Source organism: Scyliorhinus torazame, chromosome 25 (assembly GCF_047496885.1).
Source record: "Scyliorhinus torazame isolate Kashiwa2021f chromosome 25, sScyTor2.1, whole genome shotgun sequence".
NCBI classification, from domain to species: domain Eukaryota; kingdom Metazoa; phylum Chordata; class Chondrichthyes; order Carcharhiniformes; family Scyliorhinidae; genus Scyliorhinus; species Scyliorhinus torazame.
Window position 1 is genome coordinate 21,137,384 of NC_092731.1, and position 27,818 is coordinate 21,165,201.

Sequence of the window (27,818 nt, forward strand, 5' to 3'; positions counted from 1 at the left end):
GCAGCCAATTTTAATTTTTATGCCTCAGTTTAATTAATTCCGTGGATTAAATTTCATTAGAAGCAAGTTTGTGTATTTCATTTTGGATCAGGTCTGGCCAACAGACAGGAAAAAAGATGGTGCGTCTGTAGCTTGCTGCAAATGAGAGTGATCTTAATTATGTTAGTGCTCATTAAGTACAAAACTCTGCCTTGCCATGCTCTGTCCAAAAGCATTCCTAAATTGTAACGGTGTAAATTTTATGCAGGCATAGTTATGTTCTGTTTATTACAGTAAATCTGTGTTTTCTGTCTTCGAAAAAATGCATACAGCAACTTAAATTTACACAGCATCTTATTTAATTCAAAATGATAAATCGGTTTTGTAGTTTATGTAAATGTAACCACAGTCCCAGAGGAACATAGGCTGCTTTCCCCTTAGAGAGCTGACTGGTGGTGATTTAACCTGAGGGTCACCACTTCTCAAGCGAGGGGCAAGGTTGAGAAGGCGGGGCCTTCATGAATAACGTCAGCTGGTGTGGGAACTGAACTTGCGCTGTTGCCGTCACTTCGCATCACAATCCAGCCGTCCAGCCAACCGAGCTCCCTTTCTCTTTTTTGCAAATCTAACGCACCCAGTTCTTTTTTTCCAATTAAACGGCAATTTAGCGTGGCCAATCCACTTACCCTGCACATCTTTGGGTTGTGGGGGTGAGACCCACACAGACACGGGGAGAATGTGCAAACTCCACACAGACAGTGACCTGGGGCCAGGATCAAACCCTCGTGCCATGAGGCAGCAGTGCTAACCACTGTGCCACCCCAATCAAGCCCTCTTTCAGAGACTAATAGAACACTGCTTTCCAGTGCTAACCACATTGGTGAGGGTTTGGAGACACATAGGCCAGATCGGGTCAGGGCATCAAACTTCCTTCCCTAAAGGACATTAGTGAACAAGGTGGTTGACTAACGTTATGATTTAGGAGCAGAAGCAGGCCATTCGACCCCTCAAGCCTGCTCCGCTACTCCATAAGATTATGACTGAATGTTTTTTGAGTTGAGTTCCACTTTCCCATCTCCACTTCCTGCCCCCCAATAATCCTGGATTCCCTTGCCAATGAGAATCTATCTGCCTTAAAAACATTCAGTGATGCCGCTTCCACCTCCTTCTGAGACAGTTCCAAAGTCGCCCAACCCTCAGAAAACAAATTCTCGTCTCTGTCCTGAATGCGTGACCCCTAATTTTAAAACAGTGACCCCCTACGTCTGGACTCACCCGCAAGGGGGAAGGAAACATCCTTTCCACATCCCCTTGTCAAGGTGACAATCTGGTAGTTCCATATTCACCTTTACTGATACTAGCTTTTTATTCCAGATTTATTGAACCAATTTAAATTCCTCAGCTCTCCGGTGGGGTTTACCTTGTGAAGCCCAGGTCTCTGGTTGATGAGCCAACTAACATATTAACCACAGAGTGATAGCTTGCTGACTGGAGCAATCTTTGTTGCTGTGCATAAGGAAACCCTACAAGTCCAAAGAAAAATACAATCTACTGATTCACCAACATCACTGTCAGCAACCTCTGGTCTGAAGCGTTATTAGCCCAAGAACAGAAACAATTCAGTAATCCCGGGGGGCGTTCAATTTCTAACCACAAAAATAGGTAGTTGGGGGAAATTGAAGCGGTCGTACCTCAGTGGTTTCTATCTCTCCGTAGTGCTCATAACACCCAGTCCCAGACTCTCCGCTTGTCCAGTCTCCGTACACAAGATCAAGGTGCTCCCAGAAAAGCAGACCAGTGTCGTTAAATTCTGCAAAGTTCTCATTCTCCGAGACGTAAACTCGTAGGTCCTGTCAGGATCAGAAGGGAGATATTTTGGGTCAATTGTAAAAAAAAAACACAAGAAGAATAGATTAAAATTGCACGGTAAATTTGGAATCAGCGTGCAAGTAAAAGCAATGGCATTGTACATTTGGTTTGTACTGTCTGGGATATTTATCACACTGTTACAATTACGAGGCTGATAAGATTGCTATGGTTTGGGACTGTCGCTTTTAAGTAAAATGAATGGCTGACATGTGATTCGTTCGGAATTCTGCTTGGCAACAGACCCAAGTGGTTTGAATGTTCCAGGTTTGAATGTTCCATGGAGGCAGGAAGGGTCCCAGAGGACTGGAAAGTGGCTAATGTAACACCGTTGCTTACGAAGGGAGGGAGGCAGAAGACGGGAAATTATAGGCTGGTTATCCTGACTTCGGTCATTGGTGAGGATGAGATCACGGAGTACTTGGGAAGTGCATGATAATATAGGACTGAGTCAGCACGGCTTCATCAAGGGGAGGACACGTCTGAAAAATCTATTAGAGTTCTTTGAGGAAGTAACAAGGAAGTTAGACAAAGGAAAACTAGTGGACATGATGTATTTAGATTTCCAGAAGGCCTTTGACAAGGTGCGGCATAGGAGTCTATTAAATAAGTTAAGAGCCCATGGTGTTAAGGGTAAGATCCTGGCATGGATAGAGGATTGGCTGACTGGCAAGAAGGCAGAGATTATCAGCCGAAAATCTCTTATGGGTCATTGCATTGAAATGCGGGAAGGTTGTGCTGAGATTGAAAGGACCAAATTCGTGAAACGTTAAAACGAGGCTGGATGATTCACCCAGCTTGAGCGAGAGGGAGGATATCCAGTTATACCCTCACGGTGAAGGATAGTTCTGGGGTTAGAACAACACTGAGGGAGTCCAGCAGAGGTGCTGTCTTTTGGATTGTGTGTTAGGTAAAAAATCCCATGGCACTATTCCAAAGAAAAGCAAGGGGGCTCTCCCTATTTTCCTGGCCAATGTTTATCCCTCAGTCAACATCAGTAAAATGTAAAATAACTTGGACGTTAGCACAGTGCTGTTCGTGGGAGCTAGCAATGTGCAAATTGGTCGCCATGCTTCCTACATTGCAACAGTAACTCAAAAGGACGTCATGGATTTTAAAAAATTCATTTACGGGATGTGGGCGTCGCTGGCCAAGCCAGCATTTATTGCCCATCCCTAATTGCCCTTCAGAAGGCGGCGGTGAGTTGCATTCTTGAACCGCTGCAATTCTTGAGGTGTAGGTACACCCACTGTGTTGTTCGGGAGGGAGTTCCAGGATGTTGCCCCAGTGAGTGAAGGAACGGCCGATATATGTCCAATTCAGGATGGTGAATGGCTTGGAGGGGAACCTCCAGGCGGTGGGGTTCCAAGGTATCTGCTGATCTTGTCCTTCTAGATGGTAGTGGTCGTTGGCTTGAAAGGTGCTGCCTATGGAGCTTTGGTGAGTTCCTGCAGTGCATCTTGTAGGTGGTACACACGGCTGCCACTGTGTGGTGGTGGAGGGTTTGAATATTTGTGGAAGGGAGAGCAATCAAGCGGGCTGCTTTGTCCTGGACGGTGTCGAACACCTGGAGTGTTGCTGGAGCTGCGCTCAACTAGGCAAGTGGAGAGCATTCCATTACACTCCTGACTTTTCTCTATAGCTGGTGGACAGGCTTTATGGGGTCAGGAGGATACACGCCATAGGATTCCTAGTCTTTGACCTGCCCTGGTAGCCACAGTACTAATGTGGCTTGTCCAGTTCAGTTTCTGATCAATGGTAACCCCCAGGATGTTGATTGTGGGGGATTCAGCGATGATATTGCCATTGAATGTCATGGGGCAATGGTTAGATCCTCTCTGTGATGTGTGAAGTGCATTGGGCTGTCTTAAGATCATCAAAAGGCTTACCATAAGTGTGTCTTTGGGGAAAAGATTGCGGCTGGGAAGTCGCACGGTCCCGGTTGGATCACTCTGCTCTGGAGGTGCACTTCCACGACGGAACCAACTGCTGATCAGCCAGATGATAAAAATTCTGAAACACAATTTTTTAAAAAAAAAATTTAATAATCACTTCAGTAAAAGAAGGGATTGAAAACAGAAATCGAACACGCCACACCTGGAAAATCCAGTCAGATGGAGGTCAGGAATATCAAGGAATCCGGAGCATCGCTGGAGAATATATTACGGACCGCGAAACATAAGAAATTGGAAATTCAATTTATGGAGAATATATTAACAAGTGATAATTGAAGAGAATTAAAAAATATATATTTTTTAAAATATAAATAGAGTACCCAATTATTTTTTTCAATTAAGGGGCAATTTAGCGTGGCCAATCCACCTACCCTGCACACCTTTGGGTTGTGGGGGTGAGACCCACGCAGACACGGGGAGAATGTGCGAACTCTACACGGACAGTGACCCGGGGCCGGGATCAAACCCGGGTCCTTGGCCCGTAAGGCAGCAGTGCTAACCACTGTGCCGCCCATCCACCACTGGTTTTAAATAGAGATTCATAATCTTTTTGCAGGTCCTCTTTATTAATCTTCTTCAAATGCTACCCAATTCCTTTTCAATTTACATAGCCATGAGGAGCCAGACATTCCATGTTCCAGTGACCTCTGTAGGCTTCAGCTTCCTGCTTCGTTATTCTGCTTGCGAGTCGGTGTTCCCTCACCACTAATTGGTTGGCAAGCTGGTACAAGAGGAGTGCCACAGGCCTCAATTGGATACAATAACGTGGATGATGGAATTGAAGGTATTGTTCTTAAATTTGCTGACGACACAAAGATAGGTAGGAAAGTAAATTGCAAAGGCCCAAGAAGCCTATAAAGCGACATACAAGTCGAGAGGGCAAAGATCTGACAAATGGAGCATAAAATATGGGCAAATGTTCAATTCTCCATTTTGGCAGGAAGAATAAAAAAGCTTATAATCTAAATGGCGAGAGATTGCAGAGCTCCGAGATTCAGAGGGATCTGGGTGTACTAAGGTACATGAATCACAAAAGGTACAGCAAGTAAGCAGGAAAGCTAATAGAAGGTTATAATTTGTGAGGGGACGGGATTACAAAAGTAGGGAGGTTATGCTTCAGTTGTACAAGGCACTGGTGAGACTACATCAGGAGCATTGTGCACAGTATTGGTCTTCTTATTTAAGGAAGGATGTAAAAGGGTTAGAACCCGTTCAGAGGAGGTTTACCAGATTAGTAACAGGAATGGCTGGATTGTTTTCGGAGGGAAGGTTGGACAGGCTGGGCTTGTATCCTCTGGAATTCAGAAGAGCAAGAAGCGACTTGATTGAAACCTTTAAGATGCCGAGGGGTCTTGACAGGGTGGATGTGGAGAGGATGTTTCCTCTTGTTGGGAGAATCCAGAGCTAGAAGGTTAAGTAACCTCGGATCTCTTTTCCTCAAAAGACACGAAGCAGAGTCTTTGAATATTTTTAAGGTAGAGGTGGTTAGATTCTTGATTAACCAGGGGGTGAAAGGTCATCGGGGGGTTGGCAGGAATGTGGGAGTACAATTAGATCAGCCATGATCTATTTGAATGGCGGAGCAGGCTTGAGGGGCCGAGTGGCCTCTTCCTCCTGCTCCAAATTCCTATGTTCATTCTGTAACTTCCACAGCTTTTAGGAGGAAGTGAGATCCAGATTCCCATTACTCGGTGCAAAGTGCTTCATGAAATCATCTCCAAGTGGCTTAGCTTTAATTTCAAGGTTATGCCCCCTCCCAGAGGAAATAATTTCTACCCATCTACTTTCATCCACCTTCACAACTACAACCCCCCTCGTCCCTGCTGGATCTTCATTACATCCTTTCAACGGCGGTAATATTTCTGAACACGATGCAGCCCTCACCTGAATAAAACCCCTTTGATCACTTGCCAGGCATTGGGGGGCTGCTGCGGCTGCTGAGGTGGGTTTGCCTCGACCTGATTACCTTCCGATACTTGGAGTTGCCCATCAGCAACCACCTCACTGCTGATCTGCAGAATGCAAACATAAACAGGTGATTGAGCGAGGGACAGAAACAATGGAACAAAGTGGACATGGTTCGCATAAATGGCGGAGATATTTTCCGCCGTGGCTCAGTTGGTTAACTCTTTCAGAAGATTGTGGGTTTGAGTCACACTCCGGAGACAAAATCTAGACTCGCACGCTATTCAGCACTCTCTTCTCACGCAGTATAAATTGTTGTTCCCTTTACTGTTGACTTATCTTGGGTAGCTGTCCTGATGAGTGCAAGATGAAAAGCTTTGATAGCATGCTTCTTTTCTTTTAGCCCTGCTGGAAGTGTCGTCTTTTGGACGAGATGTGAAACCAAGGAATCTACTTCACTGCTGTTCGTGGGAGCTTACTTTGTACAAATTGGCTGCTTCTTTTTCCAAACAGCAAGCGATTATACTTCAAACGCAAAAGGCTTTGGGACCCTCTGAAGTTGTGGAAACCCATATATAAACTCAAGACATTTTTTAAAAAATGTTTTAAAGTTATTTCTCCTCATTTACTTACTGGGTGGTTTTTCAACAGCTGCGTTAGAACAGCATTGAAATAAGAAGCCAAATACGCCTGCAAATAAAATTCACTAATGCACACTAAATATTAAAATTCAAAGGATTGAGCAGTATAGAGTTATTAAAAAATGAAAATTCAAGCCTGATTGACATCACTTGCTGTTTATGTGATAAAGATGATAAATTTAGAAATGTCAAAATTAACACTCCACTGAGAAAACCATTGACTCAGTGATACACCACAAGAGGCCATTCCGCACATCGTGTCGATCCCAGTTCTTTGAAGGAGCTGTCCAATTAGTCCCATTCCTCAACCTTTCCCAACATAGTTTGGAAATGTTTACCATTTCTTCAAGCACTTATTCAACTTCCTTTTCAAAGTTATTATTGAATCGGCTTCCACAAACTTTTCAAGTAGTGCATTCTCGATAAGTGTTTTTCAAAGTGGGGGTCGCAACCCTCGGGTCGCGGGGTGTTGACAAATGGATCACCAAAAGTGACCCCCAGTGTGTGTCACTGTTTCGAGCTGCCCCCATACACACACGCGCACACAGCTGACTATCTAAGTCTGCAAAGCATGTTTCCCCACTCCCCGGACCCTAGCTGATAAATACTGTACAAGCCAAATTATTTGTGAGCGCAGTTGTCGCTGGCAGAACTCTTCCAATTGAACGCAGTGCAATTCCTCCCGAGGCCGTGCGAGAGCCAATAGTCCAGCCTCCCAAGTGTGGCTGAAGACCGCTAACCCAGGAGGTGAATGGAATGCTCTGGTGCATTTTAAACCCTGTTCGCACAGATGGTTAATAAAACCATTGCAGTTTAACCCACTTTCAACTGTCCCACAGCCTGAACAAGAAGAAAAGATTCTTTGTAACCTGAGACCTATTTCTAACTAAGAAACAAAGCTCCAGGGCCCAAGGTTTGATTCCCGGCTTGGGTCACTGTCTGTGTAGAGTCCGCGCGTTCTCCCAGTGTCTGCGTGGGTTTCCTCCGGGTGCTCTGGTTTCCTCCCACAAGTCCCGAAAGACATGCTGTTAGGTGGATTGGACATTCTGAATTCTCCCTCTGTGTACCCGAACAGGCGTCTAGGGCTTTTCATGTAACTTGATTGCAGTGTTAATGTAAGCCTACTTGTGACACTAAAGATAATTAATTCAGCAAGGAGGTGCGCATACTGCAATTATGTTTCACTCATGAGAATTTCCAATGTTCCCGACCAGCCTACATTCACACCCATTGCCAATTACAACATAACACCGCAGTACAACATTCTAATTGAACATGCAGAATCATTCCCATCTACTTGTGAATGCAGAACATATTAAGTATCTTAATTTCAGTGCAGGAAACAGTATTTAGAAGACCAACAATCTTTTTCAAAAAATGGTGTTACATAATTGAGGGTTGCGAGGGCTGGCCAGTGGGTCGCCGTGAAAAACATAGATCATATTCAGCTGTGTAAAAATGCCAATTACGGGCAGCATGGTGGCACAGTGGTTAGCATTGCTGCATCACAGCGCCACCATCCCAGTTTCGATCCCGGCTCTGGGTCACAGTCCGTGTGGAGTTTGCACATTCTCCCTGTTTGCGTGGGTTTCGTCCCCACAACCCAAAGATGTGCAGGGTGGGTGGATTGTCCACGCTAAATTGCCCCTTAATTGGAAAAAAATGAATTGGGTACTCTACATTTTCTTTTCAATGCCAATTGCTTAAAATTTACATCCTCCTACTGACTTTCCTGTCAATTTCTCCTTATTTACTGCCTTAAAACGGTGTACCAAACACTTCAACTAAATCTCACAATTTTCCCCACTCCAAGGAGAGCAATCCTATCTACATCAGTCTCGCCGTGAAACTGAAATCACATGTGAGGTAGCATTCTAGTAGACCACTTTTAATCGTCACTTATTTGTACAGAAACGGTGTATTGCTAAAAAAAAGACAAGCTATCAAAGCTTTTTGACTTGTACTCACTCGTCAAGATAAATCAACAGTAATGGGAACAACAATTTATACCGCATGAGAAGAGAATGCGGAATAGTTGGCAAGTGAACTGATTGTAGAAGTGTTGCCATGGCAAGGGCATTTGCCAAGGGGAATGCAACAGAGAACAGTTAACTGCCAAGCTTTTGTTTCAAATTCAAACAGGCAGGTCGACTCGGATTGGTCAATGAACCAGGGACTGGCAGACCCCCTAAGTTTTCATTTAGCTGGGAAAGGTACAATGCGTGGTCATGTCCTTGACAAGTCTTCTACCAGACTAATCAATCAGCACTCACTTTGCATGCAGTATAAATTGTTTCCTTTACTGGTGATTCATCTTGCATAGCTCTCTGATGAGTGCAACATGAAAAGCTTTGATAGCATTCCTCTTTTTTCCGCAACGCTCAAATCACTTCCACACGCCCTCAGTGACCATGGTATCCTTCTTAAAGTGCGGTGCCTAAACTCGAACACAATATTCTCGTGGGGTCAAACCAGTGATTTAGCAATTTCCTTGCTTTGATATTCTATGCCTTTGTGCACAAGCGAATGACATTGCATGCAGCGATTAGTGATCTTAACCCCTCCCCCCACCCCCTTTAACACCCCGCTCATGCACTCCTTTTCAAAGTTTTCTATCTAATTCATAGTCTTTCCTCATTCTTCCTACTAAAATTATGACTTCACAGTTGCATTGACTTGCATCTTCCGCGTCACTTCACTGGTCATTGCAAACTAATGGCACAGTACCGGCCAATGTATGCCACAATATCAACCGCCAGGAAATAAGGACAAGAGAATTCAAAACCGTCTGCATGGAACTCTCTGTACATCTCCATATACAACTAAACAGAATGGAGGGATTATACCCATCAGGGAAGATTGAACAGGCTGGGACTGAGATGCGACTTGACAGAGGTTGTTAAAGTTACGAAAGGGTTTGGTAGATCAGACATAGAGACGCGGGATACCTTGTAAGTGAAACCAGAAGATGGGTCACAAGTGATAGTTATTAATACATCCAGCAGAAACCTCTTTACCCAGAGAAAGGTTAAAATGTAGAATGGTCACCACAAGTAGTTGAGATGAACAGCATGGTTATAGTAATGGGGAAGCTTTGTAAAGAGGAACAAAGGAATAGGATACAAGTTATTAATACATCCAGCAATAAAATCAGCAGAAACCTCTTTACCCAGAGAAAGGTTAAAATGTAGAATGGTCACCACAAGTAGTTGAGATGAACAGCATGGTTATAGTAATGGGGAAGCTTTGTAAAGAGGAACAAAGGAATAGGATACACTGACAAAGAGTGGCAGGAGATACTCTCATGAAACCAACATTGGCATGGATCTATTACAAAAGTGGCCAGTTTCAGTCTGGATATTTGTAATGTTATGGGCCAGGATTTAGAAAACTCAAGTATATCATGGCGTTTACCTGACTCACGACTTTTAATAGATTTTGGTTATGGGGAGCACAAGGGTCCACTCTCCAGGTGTTATGCAACAGAGACCTTAAGTGTTTTTAAAAAACAATGTTTATTCTATGAACCCAGTTAACATTTTATAAACACACAGTAAACTCTTATCAACTACCAACACACGTAACCCCACAGATGCAATACTCTAGGTGACCCTTAATACCTTTCCGAACAACATCCATAAGTTGAACACTTTTTACAAAGACAGGTTTAAATTCTCTACAGAAACAGGTATTACTTTGAAATCATCAAGTGAGCTGAAGACATTCTTCAGCTTGTAGAGAGAAAGATCATTACACATCTGCTTGCTTTGAATACAGCTCTCCAACTATGAAAACCAAACCAAAAACAGAGCCACAAAGCAGCTTTTCAGCTCAAAACGAAAGTAAAAAGACAGATAGCCAAGCTCCACCCACACACTGACATCACTGCAGCTATTTGATATACACCCATTTCTTAAAAGGTACATCCACCTGACAGTAAAATTAGACAGTGGTAGGTGATTTAAAGGCCCTAACATCGTCTTAACGCATGAAAATTCCAAGATATGGAAAAGTTTTTCCCAGTCCAAAGCTCTGCTGCACTCACTCGCCCACTGTCACATCTGGACGTGTTCTGCTGAGCTTCTTTGCAATAATCAGCTTTGCAACACCCAAGATCCACAATCAGGATAATTCCACAGCACAAGATGACATTTACAACACACTCACACACAATAACTATGCAGGCCTAGAGTCTATGGCACCATTCAGAATAACCCCATCAGCTGTCGAAGAACTCGGCCAAGAAGGCGGGTTCCTAAGCGCAAGATTCTGTGTTTAATTTCTCCCACCAGAGGTTTCGCCTTGGCGACCCCCATCAAATCCTTTTTAATATTAAACAGTCAGCAGATCACTGTTACAGGTTAAGGTACAAGAACATGTACACAAACACCTTCCCAAACTCCAGTATCATTTTGGTGTGAAAAGCCGTGCTACTGATCCACAAACTGAAGACACCAACTTCAGATTTCAGGATCCTGTAGGTGGATTTTTAAATAAATCAATGCAAATTCCTGTAAATAATGGCAGTGCACTCAAGTCACAGATGGCACGCTAAAAAGCCTTAACTGCTAAAGTTACAGTTTCCGATTAGAAAGGAGAAGACCGGAGGGGTGGCCTGATCGAGGTCTGATAAGATCACAAAAGGATTGGATTGAGCCAATTTAGAAAAGATACTCCCACTTGCAGGAGAGGCCAAAGCTAAGGAGCCATTATTAGAGATAGCCCCACAGGGAATTCAGGAGAAACACTTTTACCCAGAGTGTGGTGCGAATGTGGAATTCACCACACGGCGAGGCTGAGGTGATTGTTATAGAATCTTCATTTAAAGGGAAGTTGGATAAACACATTAGGGAGAAAAGAACAGCAGGCTTGATGAAGGAAGGGAAGTTTGTGAGGCATACACCAGTTGAGCATTTCTGTGTTCTAAGTTCAATGTAACAATCAGAGTAACTACTTGATTTTTGGATATCTGGTACCATCTGGTGCTGCCGCCCTCATCCATACTTTTGTTACCTTTCCACTTGAATGTTCCAATGGTCTCCAGGCGAATCTCCCATTGTTTTGCCTCGGTTAAGTCAAGGACAACCAAAGCCCTGTTGCTCATTCCCTAGCTCGCACTGAAGTCCCGTTCACCCATCAGCCGTGTGCTCATTGAGCCACATTGGCTGCTGATGCAACGTTAAAATCCCCTTCCTGGTGTACACGGCCTTCCTCCTTCCCCATTTCTGTAACGTGCACCCTGCCCAGATCTCTGCCTTCCTCCAGCCTTGGCCTCTTGTAACTGCTACACTTGCATCGCCCCTGACATTGGTGCCTGTGCTTTTCAGTTCCTCCCTAAAGCTCTCTGCCCTCCCTCTCTCTGCTCTGCAAAATGTAACTCTTTAACCAGCTTAAACCGAGCTGTCCTTCCTCTGAAATGCAAGTTATTATACAGCACTTGTCACAGCTCCATGTCACGAGAGCAGAATCTAAAGCAGCTGGAGGGATACAGAAAAGACGCAATCTGAGAAATAAGGCTTTCAGAACACGGAGGGGATGGTGAGTGACAGAAAAGGTATCCTGGAAGAAGTGTTCCCATAGCAACTGTTTTGGAAGGGGACAAGCAGAAAACCAGGGTCAGAAAAATGCATTTAATGCTTTACCGTTTGGTGAGAAGTTCTGGTAGAAGCCACCAAGGTTGAAAATGGTGAAAAGATAACTCATTCTACCAAGTTTGAGCAGCAAAAGCCTGAGGCAAGGTTCTGAGACCTTGGGAAACAATAGTTGTGTGAAACTGCCACGTATCTTAATTTCAGCAGTGAGAAGGGAGGGTGCACAGGATGCAGTGATTATAGCTTAGAGGAACCACGAGAGACATTCCCAGCAGAAGAGTGAAGAGAACACAATAGAGAAAGGTCAAGATTAGACATAATTGTCTATCATGACAGCATTCTGACCAGGAGTACAAACTATGTACTCACTATATACAGCACAGTAGCACAAGTGGATAGCACTGTGGCTTCACAGCGCCAGGGTCCCAGGTTCGATTCCCCGCTGGGTCACTGTCTGTGCGAAGTCTGCACGTTCTCCCAGTGTCTGCTTGGGTTTCCTCCGGGTGCTCCGGTTTCCTCCCACAATCCAAAGACGTGCAGGTTAGGTGAATTAGCCATGATAAATTGCCCTTAGTGACCAAAAAGGTTAGGAGGGGCTATTGGGTTACAGGGATAAAATGGAAGGGAGGGCTTAATTGGGTTGGTGCAGACTTGATGGGCCAAATGGCCTCCTTCTGCACTGTATGTTCTATGTTAGAAAGCTTCTCTCTCCCCACCCCTCATTAGGGTTAGAGTCATTACAGTACAGAAGGCGGTCATCCGGCCCATGCCAGCTCTCTGCAGGGCAATCCAATTGTGGGTAATACGCATATTTCATGAGCTTCAGTTTAAGATGAAGACTTGGGGTTCATGCTCAAGTCACCAGTCTTGGAGCAAGAAAAAGAGAAGACAGGGCAAATGAGAAAGTAAGCTGGCACGGTCAAGCGAAAGCCCACAGGTTTCTGGAAGGGAATCGACAAGTTCCACAGCTTGAGACATGTTGTGGTTAAGAGGTGCTGAAGCAGGAAGAACACGCTTGGTACAAGAGGAGCAACTTACTTCTTGGAGGCAACCTCTCTCCGTTCATAAGCCACGCAGACCATTATCAGGGTAGTGGATGCCTGGAACTCGCTGCCGGAGGAGGTGGTGGAAGCATGGGACGATAGTGACGTTTAAGGGGCAGCTTGACAAATACATGAATAGGATGGGAATAGAGGGATACGGACCTCGGAATATAGAAGATTTTAGTTTAGACAGGCAGCATGGTCGGTGCAGGCTTGGGAGGGCCGAAGGGCCTGTTCCTGTACTGTTCTTTGTTTGTATTAACCGGTCTCAGGCCTGCTGTAACATCCATACCCCCCTTCAGTCCACTGAATTTGGATGCAACGAGCAACTATCCTGCAAGTAACAGGAGCGTTACTCAGCCTACACTTCTCGAGCTGACGAGCCCTCAACTGCCGCAATGGTCAGCTCAGTAGGACATGAACCATGGCCAAAATCAGATGAGAGCTTTGCTAACTAACCAAAACATACAAGAGCCGAGCAATGCGTCACCGATACACAATGTCTGGATGGTGAATAGCTCTTTGTTCTGACTGGAAGGCGGTATGAAGTGACGTCCACAAGGATTCAGCATGGACCTCTGCTGTTTGTTTGATATACGTTAATGAATTGGACGGGGAACAGGAAGCAACTTGTACATGACACACAACGTGAAAGCACAGGAAAGTGAGGAAAATAAATAGGCTCAAGAGGGCAGGGTGTGAGGCGACACATTTTGGTGGAAAGAATGAGGGGAAGCCAAACAAACTAAAAAGTACTATATTAAAGGTGGTGCATTAACTAAGAGGGTGTGTGCACACAAATCTTTAAAAGGAGACCAGGTCAGGTTAACATAACAGTTGAGGCACAGTAAATCCTGCACTTTATTAGATAAGGGTACAAAAGCAAGGTAGTTATGCTGAACCTGTATAAAACACTAGTTCAGCCTCAGCTGGGCTGTTGCGCGTCCAAGTCCGGGTATCACACTTTAGGAAGGACATGAAAGGTTTGGTGAGGGTACAGAAGAGATTTACTACAATGGCTCCAGAAACTAGGAATGCTCTCCATTAAGCAGAGAAGGCAAAGAGGAGCTCTGATACGGGTGCTTCAAATCCTGAGGGATTAAGGGTATTTGCTACAGGTCACTTCTCCTCCAAGGCCTCATCTTGCTGTGAAATACACTGGAATTTGCCATTGCTGCCGGCGTGCATCAGAGTCTGCAAGACGTATGCAACACTCCCCACACCTCCCCGACTCCCAACTTTCCCATTTTCCACCTCCAACTTGTCCCCAACCCCCACCAAACCCAGTACCCCTCCCGGCGGCCCAATCAAAATGTTTTAACATCCCAATTGGCCCTCGGTGCTTCTAGCGACCGCCAATGTCTCCAATGGCTGAAGGGTCAGTAACCAGAGGATACAGAATTAAAGCAATTGACAAACGAAACAGACGACACGAGGAAAAAGCTGTTCATACAAATTTAGATTTACACAGGTTCAGATTTAGAACGTGTTGCTTTATAGGCTGGTGGGTACGGATTCAACAGAACTGCACAGGTTTTCACAGAAACAGCCATTCTGCCCAACCAAACGCTCCACTGATCTTTCCTCATCTAATTCTATCAGCATAACCGTCGATTTGCTTCGCCCACATGCTGATCAAACCTGCCTGTGGGAGTGACTTCCACATTCTCACCACTTCCTGGGTAAAGAAGTTTCTTCTGAATTCCCGACTGGATTTCTTGGGGACTAGTTTATATTGACGGCCTCCAGTTAGACCACAAGGCGTAGGATCAGAAGTCGGCCACTCAGCCCATCGAGTCTGCTCCATTCAATGAGATCATGACTGATCTGATGTGATAATCCTCAACTCACAATCTCTGACAAATGCTTTGACAAAGAGTCACCCACACTTGGAACGTTAGCTCCCTTCTCTCTCCACAGAGGCTGTCAGACCTGCTGAGATTGTCCAGCATTTCCTGTTTTTGTTTCATATTCCAGCATCTACAGTACTTTGCATTTATCTGTTAGTCTGGTCTCTGAATCTCTTTAACAGGCTCAGGGAAGAGATTTAGGATCAGTATCTGGACTGACATTTCAGTGGAGTATGGAAGGAGAGAGGAGATGTTAAACTAAAACCTTGTCTTCCCTTTAAGCAAGATGACTTCTCTCTGGTCTCCTGGTCAATATTTATCACTCAACCAACGTCAGAAACAGAATTCACCCCATTACTTCGGAAACCTCTTGTGCACAAATTACTGTTGTATTGCCAACGGTGATGACACTTCGGGTATGGACATTGCCTGCAATGTTCTCTGAAGTTCACAGAATTATAGAAATTTTCACAGAAAAGGACAGTCATTTGGCCCACCATAGCCAGGATTGCCAAAAGAAAAGCTATTCAGAATAATCCCACTTTTCAATTCTCTCTTTTTTTTTGTATAAATTTAGAATACCCAATTCATTTTTTTCCAATTAAGGGGCAATTTAGCATGGGCAATCCGCCTACCCTACACATTTTTCAGGTTGCGGGGGCGAAACTCACGCAAACACGGGGAGAATGTGCACACTTTTCAATTCTTGATCAATAGTGTTATGGGCCAGGGTTTAGAGAACCCCAAAGTGTATCATGGAGTTCACCTGACCCACAATTTTTACTAGATTGTGGTATGGGGAGCACACGGCCCACTCTACAGGTATGGTACAGCAGAAATGGACAAGTATTTTTTAAAGTAAAACAATGTTTATTCTATGAACTCAAGTTAACCTTTTTAAAACATAGTGAACATCTTTTTTTTTTTAAATAATATTTTATTGAAAATTTTTGGTCAACCAACACAGTACATTGTGCATCCTTTACACAACATTATAACAATACAGATAATAATGACCTTTTTTATTTAAACAAGAACAAAAGAAAACAACAACAAATAAATAAATATTAAATAACAAAAATAAAAACTAGCCCTAATTGGCAACTGCCTTGTCTCAGGCCACCCCCCCCCCCCCCCCCCCCCACCCCCCACCCCCCACCCCCCACCCCCCAAGTTCTGGGCTGCTGCTGCTGCCTTCTTTGTTCTCCCCTATCTATCTTTCCGCAAGATATTCGACGAACGGTTGCCACCGCCTTGTAAACCCTTGAGCCGACCCCCTTAGGACGAACTTAATCCGCTCTAACTTTATGAACCCCGCCATATCATTTATCCAGGTCTCCACCCCCGGGGGCTTGGCTTCTTTCCACATTAGCAATATTCTGCGCCGGGCTACTAGGGACGCAAAGGCCAAAACATCGGCCTCTTTCGCCTCCTGCACTCCCGGCTCTTGTGCAACCCCAAATATAGCCAACCCCCAGCTTGGTTCGACCCGGACTCCTACTACTTTCGAAAGCACCTTTGTCACCCCCATCCAAAACCCCTGTAGTGCCGGGCATGACCAAAACATATGGGTATGATTCGCTGGGCTTCTCGAGCACCTCGCACACCTATCCTCCACCCCAAAAAATTTACTGAGCCGTGTTCCAGTCATATGTGCCCTGTGTAATACCTTAAACTGAATCAGGCTTAGCCTGGCGCACGAGGACGACGAGTTTACCCTGTTTAGGGCATCTGCCCACATCCCCTCCTCAATCTCCTCCCCTAGCTCTTCTTCCCATTTCCCTTTTAGTTCGTCCATCATAGTCTCCCCTTCGTCTCTCAATTCCCTATATATATCCGACACCTTACCGTCCCCCACCCATTTCTTTGAGATGACTCTGTCCTGCACCTCTTGTGTCGGGAGCTGCGGGAATTCCCTCACCTGCTGCCTCGCAAAAGCCCTCAATTGCATGTACCTGAATGCATTCCCTTGGGGCAACCCATATTTCTCGGTCAGCGCTCCCAGACTCGCAAACTTCCCATCCACAAATAGATCTTTCAATTGCGTTATACCTGCTCTTTGCCACATTCCATATCCCCCATCCATTCCCCCCGGGGCAAACCTATGGTTGTTTCTTATCGGGGACCCCCCCAGTGCTCCGGTCTTTCCCCTATGTCGTCTCCACTGTCCCCAAATCTTCAGTGTAGCTACCACCACCGGACTCGTGGTATAGTTCCTTGGTGAGAACGGCAATGGGGCTGTCACCATAGCCTGCAGGCTGGTCCCCCTACAGGACGCCCTCTCTAATCTCTTCCACGCCGCTCCTTCCTCCTCTCCCATCCACTTACTCACCATTGAAATATTAGCGGCCCAATAATACTCACTTAGGCTCGGTAGTGCCAGCCCCCCCCTATCCCTACTACGCTGTAAGAATCCCTTCCTCACTCTCGGAGTCTTCCCGGCCCAAACAAAACCCATAATACTCTTTTCTATCCTTTTGAAAAAAGCCTTCGTGATCACCACCGGGAGACACTGAAACACAAAAAGGAATCTCGGGAGGACCACCATCTTAACTGCCTGCACCCTCCCTGCCATTGACAATGCTACCATGTCCCATCTCTTGAAATCTTCCTCCATCTGTTCCACCAACCGCGTCAAATTTAGCCTGTGCAATGTGCCCCAATTCTTAGCTATCTGGATCCCCAGGTAACGAAAGTCTCTTGTTACCTTCCTCAACGGTAGGTCTTCTATTTCTCTACTCTGCTCCCCTGGATGCACCACAAACAGCTCACTCTTTCCCATGTTCAATTTATACCCTGAAAAATCCCCAAACTCCCCAAGTATCCGCATTATTTCTGGCATCCCCTCCGCTGGATCCGCCACATATAGTAGCAGATCATCCGCATATAAAGATACCCGGTGTTCTTCTCCTCCCCTAAGTATTCCCCTCCATCCCTTGGAACCTCTCAGCGCTATCGCCAGGGGCTCAATCGCCAGTGCAAACAGTAATGGGGACAGAGGACATCCCTGCCTTGTCCCTCTGTGGAGCCGAAAATATGCCGATCCCCGTCCATTCGTGACCACACTCGCCACTGGGGCCCTATACAACAGCTGCACCCATCTAACATACCCCTCTCCGAACCCAAATCTCCTCAACACCTCCCACAGATAATCCCACTCCACTCTATCAAATGCTTTCTCGGCATCCATCGCCACTACTATCTCCGTTTCACCCTCTGGTGGGGCCATCATCATTACGCCTAACAACCTCCGTATGTTCGTGTTCAGCTGTCTCCCCTTCACAAACCCAGTTTGGTCTTCATGAACCACCCCCGGGACACATTCCTCTATTCTCATTGCCATTACCTTGGCCAAGACCTTGGCATCTACATTGAGGAGGGAGATTGGTCTGTAGGACCCGCATTGTAGCAGATCCTTTTCCTTCTTTAAAAGAAGCGATATCGTTGCTTCTGACATAGTCGGGGGCAGTTGTCCCCTTTCCTTTGCCTCGTTGAAGGTCCTCGTCAGTAGCGGGGCGAGCAAGTCCAAATATTTTCTGTAAAATTCAACTGGGAATCCGTCCGGTCCCGGGGCCTTTCCCGTCTGCATGTTCCTAATTCCTTTCACCACTTCTTCTACCGTGATCTGTGCTCCCAATCCCATCCTTTCCTGCTCTTCCACCTTGGGAATTTCCAGCCGATCCAAAAACTCCATCATTCTCTCCCTCCCATCCGGGGGTTGAGCTTCATACAATTTTTTATAAAATGTCTTGAACACTTCATTCACTCTCTCCGCTCCCCGCTCCGTCTCTCCATCTTCGTCTCTCACCCCCCCTATTTCCCTCGCTGCTCCCCTTTTCCTCAATTGCTGTGCCAGCAATCTGCTCGCCTTCTCTCCATATTCATACTGTACACCCTGCGCCTTCCTCCATTGTGCCTCTGCAGTGCCTGTGGTCAGCAAGTCAAATTCCACATGCAGCCTTTGCCTTTCCCTATACAGTCCCTCCTCCGGTGCTTCCGCATACTGTCTGTCCACCCTCAAAAGTTCTTGCAACAACCGCTCCCGTTCCTTACTCTCCTGCTTCCCTTTATGTGTCCTTATTGATATCAGCTCCCGCCTTCAACGCCTCCCAGACCACTCCCACCTGAACCTCCCCATTGTCATTGAGTTCCAAGTACTTTTCAATGCATCCCCTCACCCTTAAGCACACCCCCTCATCCGCCATTAGTCCCATATCCATTCTCCAGGGTGGACGCCCTCTTGTTTCCTCCCCTATCTCCAAGTCTACCCAGTGTGGGGCATGATCCGAAATGGCTATAGCCGTATATTCCGTTCCCCTCACCCTCGGGATCAATGCCCTACCCAACACAAAAAAGTCTATGCGTGAATAGACTTTATGGACATAGGAGAAAAACGAGAACTCCTTACTCCTAGGTCTACTGAATCTCCACGGGTCCACCCCTCCCATCTGCTCCATAAAATCCTTAAGCACCTTGGCTGCTGCCGGCCTCCTACCAGTCCTGGACTTCGACCTATCCAGCCTTGGTTCCAACACCGTGTTAAAGTCTCCCCCCATTATCAGCTTTCCGGTCTCTAGGTCTGGGATGCGTCCTAGCATTCGCCTCATAAAATTGGCATCGTCCCAATTCGGGGCATACACGTTTACCAACACCACCATCTCTCCCTGTAATTTGCCACTCACCATCACGTATCTGCCCCCGTTATCCGCCACTATAGTCTTTGCCTCGAACATTACCCGCTTCCCCACTAATATAGCCACCCCCCTGTTTTTCGCATCCAGCCCCGAATGGAACACCTGCCCTACCCATCCTTTGCGCAACCTAACCTGATCTATCAGTTTCAGGTGCGTTTCCTGTAACATGACCACATCTGCTTTAAGTTTCTTAAGGTGTGCGAGTACTCGTGCCCTCTTTATCGGCCCGTTAAGCCCCCTCACGTTCCACGTGATCAGCCGAGTTGGGGGGCTTCCCCCCCCCCCCCCCCTTGCCGGTTAGCCATCATCTTTTTCCAGCTTCTCGCCCAGTTCCCACGCGGCTGTATTTCTCCCAGACGGTGCCCCCCCGCCCATCCTTTCCCGCACCCACTCCCCCCTTTCCCCAGCAGCAGCAACCCAGTAATTCCCCCCTCCCCCCCCCCCCCGCTAGCGTAATTACTCCCCCCATGTTGCTCCCAGAAGTCAGCAAACTCTGGCTGACCTCGGCTTCCCCCCGTGATCACGGCTCGCCCCGTGCGGTGCCCCCTCCTTCCTGCTTCTCTATTCCCGCCATAATTATCATAGCGCGGGAACCAAGCCCGCGCCTCTCCCTCGGCCCCGCCTCCCATGGCCAACGCCCCATCTCCTCTCCCTCCCCACCTCCCCCCATCACCACCTGTGGGAGAAAGAAAAGTTACCATACCGCAGGATTAATCATACAATACAATCCCTCTTCGCCCCCCCCCCCCCACTCGTCCCACCACTTTGTCCAAACGTTCATTTTCGTAGTCCAATCATTCCAATTTTTCTTCTACAATAAAAGTCCACGCTTCATCCGCCGTCTCAAAGTAGTGGTGCCTCCCTTGATATGTGACCCACAGTCTTGCCGGTTGCAGCATTCCAAACTTTATCTTTTTTTTGTGAAGTACCGCTTTGGCCCGATTAAAGCTCGCCCTCCTTCTCGCCACCTCCGCACTCCAATCTTGATAGACGCGGATCACCGCGTTCTCCCATTTACTACACCGAGTTTTCTTCGCCCATCTAAGGACCATTTCTCTATCCTTAAAACGGAGAAATCTCACCACTATGGCTCTGGGAGCTTCTCCTGCTCTCGGTCCTCGCACCATAACTCGGTATGCTCCCTCCACCTCCAACGGACCCGTCGGGGCCTCCACTCCCATTAACGAGTGCAGCATCGTGCTCACATATGCCCCGACGTCCGCCCCCTCCACACCTTCAGGAAGGCCAAGAATCCTCAAGTTGTTCCTCCTTGCGTTATTTTCCAGTGCCTCCAACCTCTCCACAGATCGTTTCTGGTGTGCCTCCTGTATCTCCGACTTCACCACCAGGCCCTGTATATCGTTTTCATTCTCAGCTGCTTTCGCCTTCACGACCCGAAGCTCCTGCTCCTGGGTCTTTTGTTCCTCTTTCAGCCCTTCAATCGCCTGTAATATCGGGGCCAACAACTCTTTCTTCATTTCCTTTTTTATCTCCTCCACGCAGCGTTTCAAAAACTCTTGTTGTTCAGGGCCCCATATGAAACTGCCACCTTCCGACGCCATCTTGGTTTCTGCTTGCCTTCCTTGCCGTTGTTCCAAAGGATCCGCTGCAATCCGGCCACTTTCCTCTCCTTTTTCCATCCGTGTCCAGGGGGAACACCCTTCTGGTTTACCGCACGGTGTTTTCAGCCGTTAAAATTGCCGTTGGGGCTCCTATCAAGAGCCCAAAAGTCCGTTTCACAGGGAGCTGCCGAAACGTGCGACTCAGCTGGTCATCGCCGCACCCGGAAGTCCCCATAGTGAACATCTTAGCAACCATCAATTCAAATACAACCCCCAAAGAATACAACACTAAGTAATCCCTTAAGCTTTCCTTTTAACATCCAGACGACTGAAAAACAAAACCTTTATCAGAAGCACATCAGGTTAAAGTCACGACTGAAAACATTTATAATTCTGAATTCACCAAATGATCAAGAGATAGTCTTTTGATGGCAGAGAGAACGGCAGTACACCTGCTTGGTCTGGCTTCAGCTCCAACACTGAAAACGAAACACACCCTGCAGCCTGCTCAAAAACGAAAGTAAAAAGCTGACAGACAGCCCAGCTCCACCCACTCTCTGACATCACTGCAGTAGTAAACACCCATTTCTTAAAGGTACTCTCACATGACAATAGCCTTGTAGGTCACGGCATTTCAAGCTCCTGTCCAATACCAGAGGCGTCCTGCCTCTACCACTGTTTCGAGGAGTGAGTTTTTTAAAAATAAAGTCTCACCTCCCCTCTAATCATACCAGTTCTGTTTAAATCTATGCCCCCGAGTTATTAACCGCTCTGCTAAAGGAAAGAGGAAAGAAGCCCACTCATAATTTTATATACCTCAATTAAAACTCTTCTCAGCAGGGGTGGCATAGTGATTAGCACTGCTGCCTCACGGCGCTGAGGACCCAGGTTCGATCCCGGCTCTGGGTCACTGTCCGTGTGGAGTTTGCACATTCTCTCCGAGTCTGCGTGGGTTTCACCCCCACAACCCTAAAGATGTGCAGTTTAGGTGGATTGGCCCCGCTAAATTGCCCCTTAATTGGAAAAAACGTAATTGGGTACTCAAAAAAAAACTCTCAGCCTTCCAAAGAAAGGGCGGCAGCACGGTAGCACAGTGGTTAGCACTGTTGCTTCACAGCACCAGGGTCCCAGGCTCGATTTCCGGCCTGGGTCATTGCGCGGAGTCTGCACATTCTCCCCGTGTCTGCGTGGGTTTCCTCCGGGTGCTCCGGTTTCCTCCAATAAATCTCAAAAGATGTGCTTGTTAGGTGAATTGAACATTCTGAATTCTCCCTCAGTGTACCCGAACAGGCGCCGGAATGTGGCGACTAGGGGATTTTCACAGTAATTTCACTGGTGTTAATGTAAGCCTACTTGTGACACTAATAAAGATTATTAAATAACCCCTGCCTTTCCAATCTTTTCCAATAGCCAAGGTTGCAAAATGCACTATAGCAAGCCAGGTTTGTCCTGGTTTGTTAAAAATTATGAGTGGGCTTGTTCCCACTTTCCTTTAGCAGAGCGGTTGATCAATTCAGATCAAGCTGCTCCTTTACTGGAAGATCGAAGGGGAGGGAGGGGGGGTTCAACCTTACTAGCTGCACATTCATCTCTGCAGTCTCTCACCTCAGTTGCGTTCTGCTGCAAGCACACAGGAACAGAAGGAAGCCATTCAGTCCCTCAATCCTGCCCCCTCATTCTCTGACCCAACTCCACATACCTACCTTTGCCCCACATCCATTGGCGTTCAGAATGAAATGTGATCTTATTCAAATATACAAAATCCCGAGGGGACTTGACAGATTCCAGATGTATCCCTTCGTGGGAGAGACTAGGGGACACGGTTTGGGAATAAGAGGTTTTCAGATAGAGATGCGGAAAATTGTTCTCTCAGAGGAGTTCATCTGTGGTATTCCCTTCCCCAGGAAAGAAGTGGAGGCTGGGCCCTCGAATTTATTCAAGGCAGAGTGAGAGAGATTTTTGATAGACTAGGGAGCCACGGATGAAGAGTGAGCAGACAGGAAAGGGGTCAAGACAACAGCCAGAATCAGATCAGCATAGATCTGATTGAATGGTGGGTAAGGTTTGAAGGGCCGAATGGCCTCGTCCTGCTGCCAAGGCCTATATTTTGGCTTCCCTTCTTCACTTGCTCCCACGTGACTTCTTCGCTTTCAGCTGAAAGCGGTGTGAAAACTCAGGCTAAGATATCCAACTACTGGAAACCCAAGATGATGCAATAAGAATGAGAGAGAGAGAGAGAGAGAGCATGTGATCATATGTGATCTTATGGCATGGCAGAGCAGGCTCGAAGGGCCAAATGGCCTACTCCCAGGTCTGACATTCTTATCCATTCACACCTCTGATTAGCCAAAAAGCTCTCAATCTCAGATTGAAAGTTAACAAGTGACCCGACACCTATTGCGGGGGAGAGTTCCCAACTTCAACCACCCTTCTGGTGCTTCCTAATTTCACTCCAGAGGTCAGAGAATCATCACAGCACAGCAGGCCATTCAGCCCACCGCACCAATGCATGCTCTCGCAAGGAGCAATTCACATACTGCCATGGCTCCCCACATCCCTGCACATTGCCACTTCGCAGAAATTAAGAAAAATATAGAAAAAAAAGTAACAGAAGGAGGTCACTCTGCCCACCGCCTGTGCGTCGGCTGAGACACGAACCACCCAACCCTCATTCCATTTTCTAGCACTTGGCCCGTTGCCCTGGAGATTACGGAACTTCAGAGGTCTGGCTGTAAATGTTTCAGACCATGCCCCCAACCCCCCCCACCCAAATTTAAACTCTTCAACCAGCAGAAATCTCTTTCTCTCCCCGCACGATTATACATGTATCCTTCAACGGGATATGGACCTCGCCAGCAAGGCCAGCATTGGTTGCCCGTCCCTCACCACCTCTCGAACCGAGCGACCCGCTCGGCCACCTCAGCGAGTGGTGGGGGGGGGGGGGGGGGAAGAGAAGAGAGGGGCAGTTAAGAGCCAACCGTAAACCGCTGAGGCGGGAATGGGAACATTGCCGGATGATCACAGAACCCCTAACGGTGCAGGGGGGAGGCCTTGCCGCCCATCGAGTCTAGAATTTACAATGCAGGAGGAGGCCATTTGGCCCATCGAGTCGTAGAGTGTACAGTGCAGGAGGAGGCCATTTGGCCCATCGAGTCATAGAATGTACAGTGCAGGAGGCCATTTGGCCCATCGAGTCGTAGAATGTACAGTGCAGGAGGAGGTCATTCGGCCCATCAAGTCTAAAAATGTACAGTGCAGAAAGGGGCTATTCAGCCCATTGAGCCCACATTGACCCTTTGAAAGAGCGGGCCAGCCTGGGCCCATTCCCCCGATCACACGGGGGGTGGGGGGCGCAAACCTGGCATGGCCGATCCGCCCAACCCGTGGACAACCTCAGCATCGGACCCCGATGCCGTCCAGGCAGGGGGGGGGGGGGGGGGGCTGGCGTTTTGAGTCGGGGCATCTCGCCCGCTCACAGCGGCCATAGAGGATGGTATGTGTGTGTGTGTGGGGGGGGGGGGGGGGGGGGCAGCTCTGTCTGGAATGCTGGGGGGCTGGAGTGGGTGAGGAGGGCGGATTGCCTTCCAATCATAGAATTTACAGTGCAGGAGGCCATTTGGCCCATCGAGTCTGCACCGGCTCTTGGAAAGAGCACCAGGGGGGGGGGGGGGGGGGGGGGAGCTTTCGCCACCGATAATAATAATCCCAGAAATTTATTAATTGAATTTAAATTCCACCGGCTGGGGGTAGTGGGGGGGATTCCCCCTCCCTCAGTGTCAGTCCCGGCCTCTGGGCTGCTCCTGCCCGGGGATGTCCGGCTTGCCCAGAGGCCGGGATCCGAGGCGGCTTCCTCCGCCGCCGGTGCCTCTGAGCGGCCGGCTGCCCTGCCCTCGGCTCCCCAGCCCCGGGCTCTCTCACCTCGCCGTTGGCCGGCCTGACCGGCGCCTCGCTTTCCTGCGCCGCCATCTTCCCTCCCGCCGGCCCGCAACACCTTTAACTGCGGGATTTGGATGGGGGCGGGGGGGGGGCGCGGAGGTCAGACGGGAATCTCGCGGGCCTGTGACAAGTGGGGCTCCCGACATCTTTGATGCTGGCGGAAGTCCCCCGCCTGCCTGCCCGCGAAGTATCAACCAGGCTCCAAACGCCCTTCTCCCTCCACCGGCGCTGTCGGACCTACTGCCACCGCCCTGCATTTCCTTGTCTCCGTTTCAGATTCCAGCATCAGCGGTAATTTACTTTCATAATAAAAGCAAAACACTGCGGATGCTGGACCTGATTTATTTTCAAAAAAAGCCACTTGCTGGGTGAACTCAGCATCTGCCTGGAGAGGGAGGGAGAGCTGCGGAGAGGTTTGGCTCTGTGGATGGTCTAGCTCAGTTGGCTGGTTCGTGAGATGGGGCGAGGCGCGGGTGTGTCACAAGTAGGCTTACATTAACACTGCAATGACGTTGCTGTGAAAATCCCCGAGTCGCCACGCTCCGGCGCCTGATTGGGTACACAGAGGGAGAATTCAGAATGTCCAATTCGTCTAACAGCACGTATTTCGGGACTTGTGGGAGGAAACCAGAGCACCCGGAGGAAACCCACGCAGACACGGGGAGAACGTGCAGACAGTGACCTAAGTCAGGAATCAAACCAGGTCCCTGGCGCTGTGAAGCAACAGTGCTACCGTTCCGCCCATGTGCTGCTCCAGCCAGAACCTCGCCTTGGAGTGTGAACCTGGGGCCGGAGCATTGCCCCCCGATGCGTGGCCTGGAAGGCTGATGCCAAATCCGGTAGACGCCATGGTTATACAGGAGCCTTCTCAACCTCGCCCGAAGTGTGGTGATCCTCAGGTTAAATCAGCACCAGTCAGCCTTCCCCCGCAAAGGGGAAAGCAGCCAATGGCCATCTGGGACAATGGCGACTTTACTTTACATCCAGATTCCAAACCTGTCACCCAACAGGGCCGGGCCAATTAGTCTCCCTGTGAGATTCGTGGAGTATGAGCTTCCCCGCTGAGGGGAAGGGCTGTCTTATCAGCGGGACAGGGAATCAGAGTATTTAAAATTGGCCCGAGTGTGAGTCAGGCGCAGTAGTCCCTGCTGGGGCCTGTGTACATAACCTTTTCATACTTCTGAAATAAACCTTTCATTCCCAACCCTTCCTGTGTGGCTGCTTCTGTGAACTCAACACAAACGTTAACTCTCCACAGACGCTGCATTTATCCAGCATTTTCTGTTTTTATCATACAGAGAGATACAATTCGGCAGGAGGGTCGTCCAGATTTTGAAGCGTTAAAAGCAAATTACTGCAGATGCTGGAATCTGAAACCAAAGAGAAAATGCTGGAAAATCGCAGCAGGCCTGGCAGCATCTGTTGGGAGAGAAAAGGGCTAACGTTTCGAGTCCAGTTGACTGTTTGTCAAAGCTTTGACGGGCCGAATGGCCTAATTCTGTTCTTATTTCGATGTCCCCAAGAGAAAAATAATAGGGACATTATTTCTTCATATTCTTTGAACATTTCTTTTTACCAGATATAAAAATATTGAAAATAGGGTAAACAAAAAAGGAGATTTAACTGATAGTCAAGCATCATCCTATTGGGAAATAAGTCTTTCTGCTTTCGATTGGCGTAGGAAGGCCGGACATCACAAGGACGAATATGTTGGCCGACTAATGGCTGGAGCGTGGGGAGCAAGTCATGTGATGGAACCTCCAGGAATACGTTTAATCACAGTTGGCAACCCTGTAGAATGGATTGGATTGGATTTGTTTATTGGCACGTGTACCGAGGTACAGTGAAAAGTATTTTTCTGCGAGCAGCTCAACAGATCATTAAGTACATGAGAAGAAAAGGGAATAAAAGAAAATACATAATAGGGCAACACAACATATACAATGTAACTACATAAGCACTGGCATCGGATGAAGCATACAGGGTGTAGTGTTAATGAGGTCAGTCCATAAGAGGGTCATTTAGGAGTCTGGTGACAGTGGGGAAGAAGCTGTTTTTGAGTCTGTTCGTGCGTGTTCTCAGACTTCTGTATCTCCTGCCCGATGGAAGAAGTTGGAAGAGTGAGTAAGCCGGGTGGGAGGGATCTTTGATTATATCTTTGAATCACAGAATTGTTATAGTGCAGAAGGAGGCAATTTGGCGCATCGTATCTGTGCTGGCTCTACGAATTGACAATTCCCTTAGTGCCATTCTCCCGCCTTCTCGTCCGGTAACCCGCCACATTTTTTTCTTTTCAGGTAACTGTCTAATTCCCTCTTGAATCCTTCCATTGAACCTGTCTCCACTACACTCTCAGACAGTGCTTTCTCAGCCCTTAACCCCTCTCTCCACCATGAAGGGCGTCAGTGAAAGGGTTGCACAATTAACTGGCAACTGAGCTAAGCGGAAAATGGAGCTTACATTTCAGTTCAGTAAAAAATGCAACTTCTGGACTGCTTCCTATTATGTTATCCTTTTGTTACATTGTGCTGAGTGGCTAAGCTGGCAATCTGTGTGTTATATCCACTGTTCAAGCCAACAGCACCAATGGATAAAAAAACCTGATAAAACTGAGAGACAGAGGGAGGAAGATTCCGGAGGTGGGTCAACTACTGTTTGAACTTTTAGACTTCATTTGTTTTCATAACTGCTGTGGTCCAGGAAAAGGTTAAAGAGGAGAGAAAGAACTTCCATTATCCTCCTGCTTCAAATCATCTACTGTGGCAGCCCTGCCATCTTGAGACTCGTCTGTTCCAC

General features: G+C 47.5%; 1 protein-coding gene across 2 annotated transcripts in view; it reads right to left on the reverse strand.

Moving 5' to 3' along the window:
* clptm1 (CLPTM1 regulator of GABA type A receptor forward trafficking) overlaps positions 1-25,183 on the reverse strand; it is a 75,365-nt gene extending 50,182 nt beyond the window's left edge. The window contains exons 1-4 of one of the 2 annotated variants that reach the window (XM_072490139.1): positions 25,005-25,128; positions 5,685-5,812; positions 3,735-3,858; positions 1,671-1,829 (exon numbers count right to left, since the gene is read on the reverse strand). In XM_072490139.1, the coding sequence (XP_072346240.1) occupies positions 1,671-1,829; positions 3,735-3,858; positions 5,685-5,812; positions 25,005-25,052 (459 nt within the window). In that variant the 5' untranslated portion in view covers positions 25,053-25,128. Of the gene's footprint in view, positions 1-1,670; positions 1,830-3,734; positions 3,859-5,684; positions 5,813-25,004 lie in introns of both variants that reach the window. The other variant, XM_072490140.1, reaches the window with a different exon arrangement.
* Between the last annotated feature and the right edge of the window lie 2,635 nt (positions 25,184-27,818).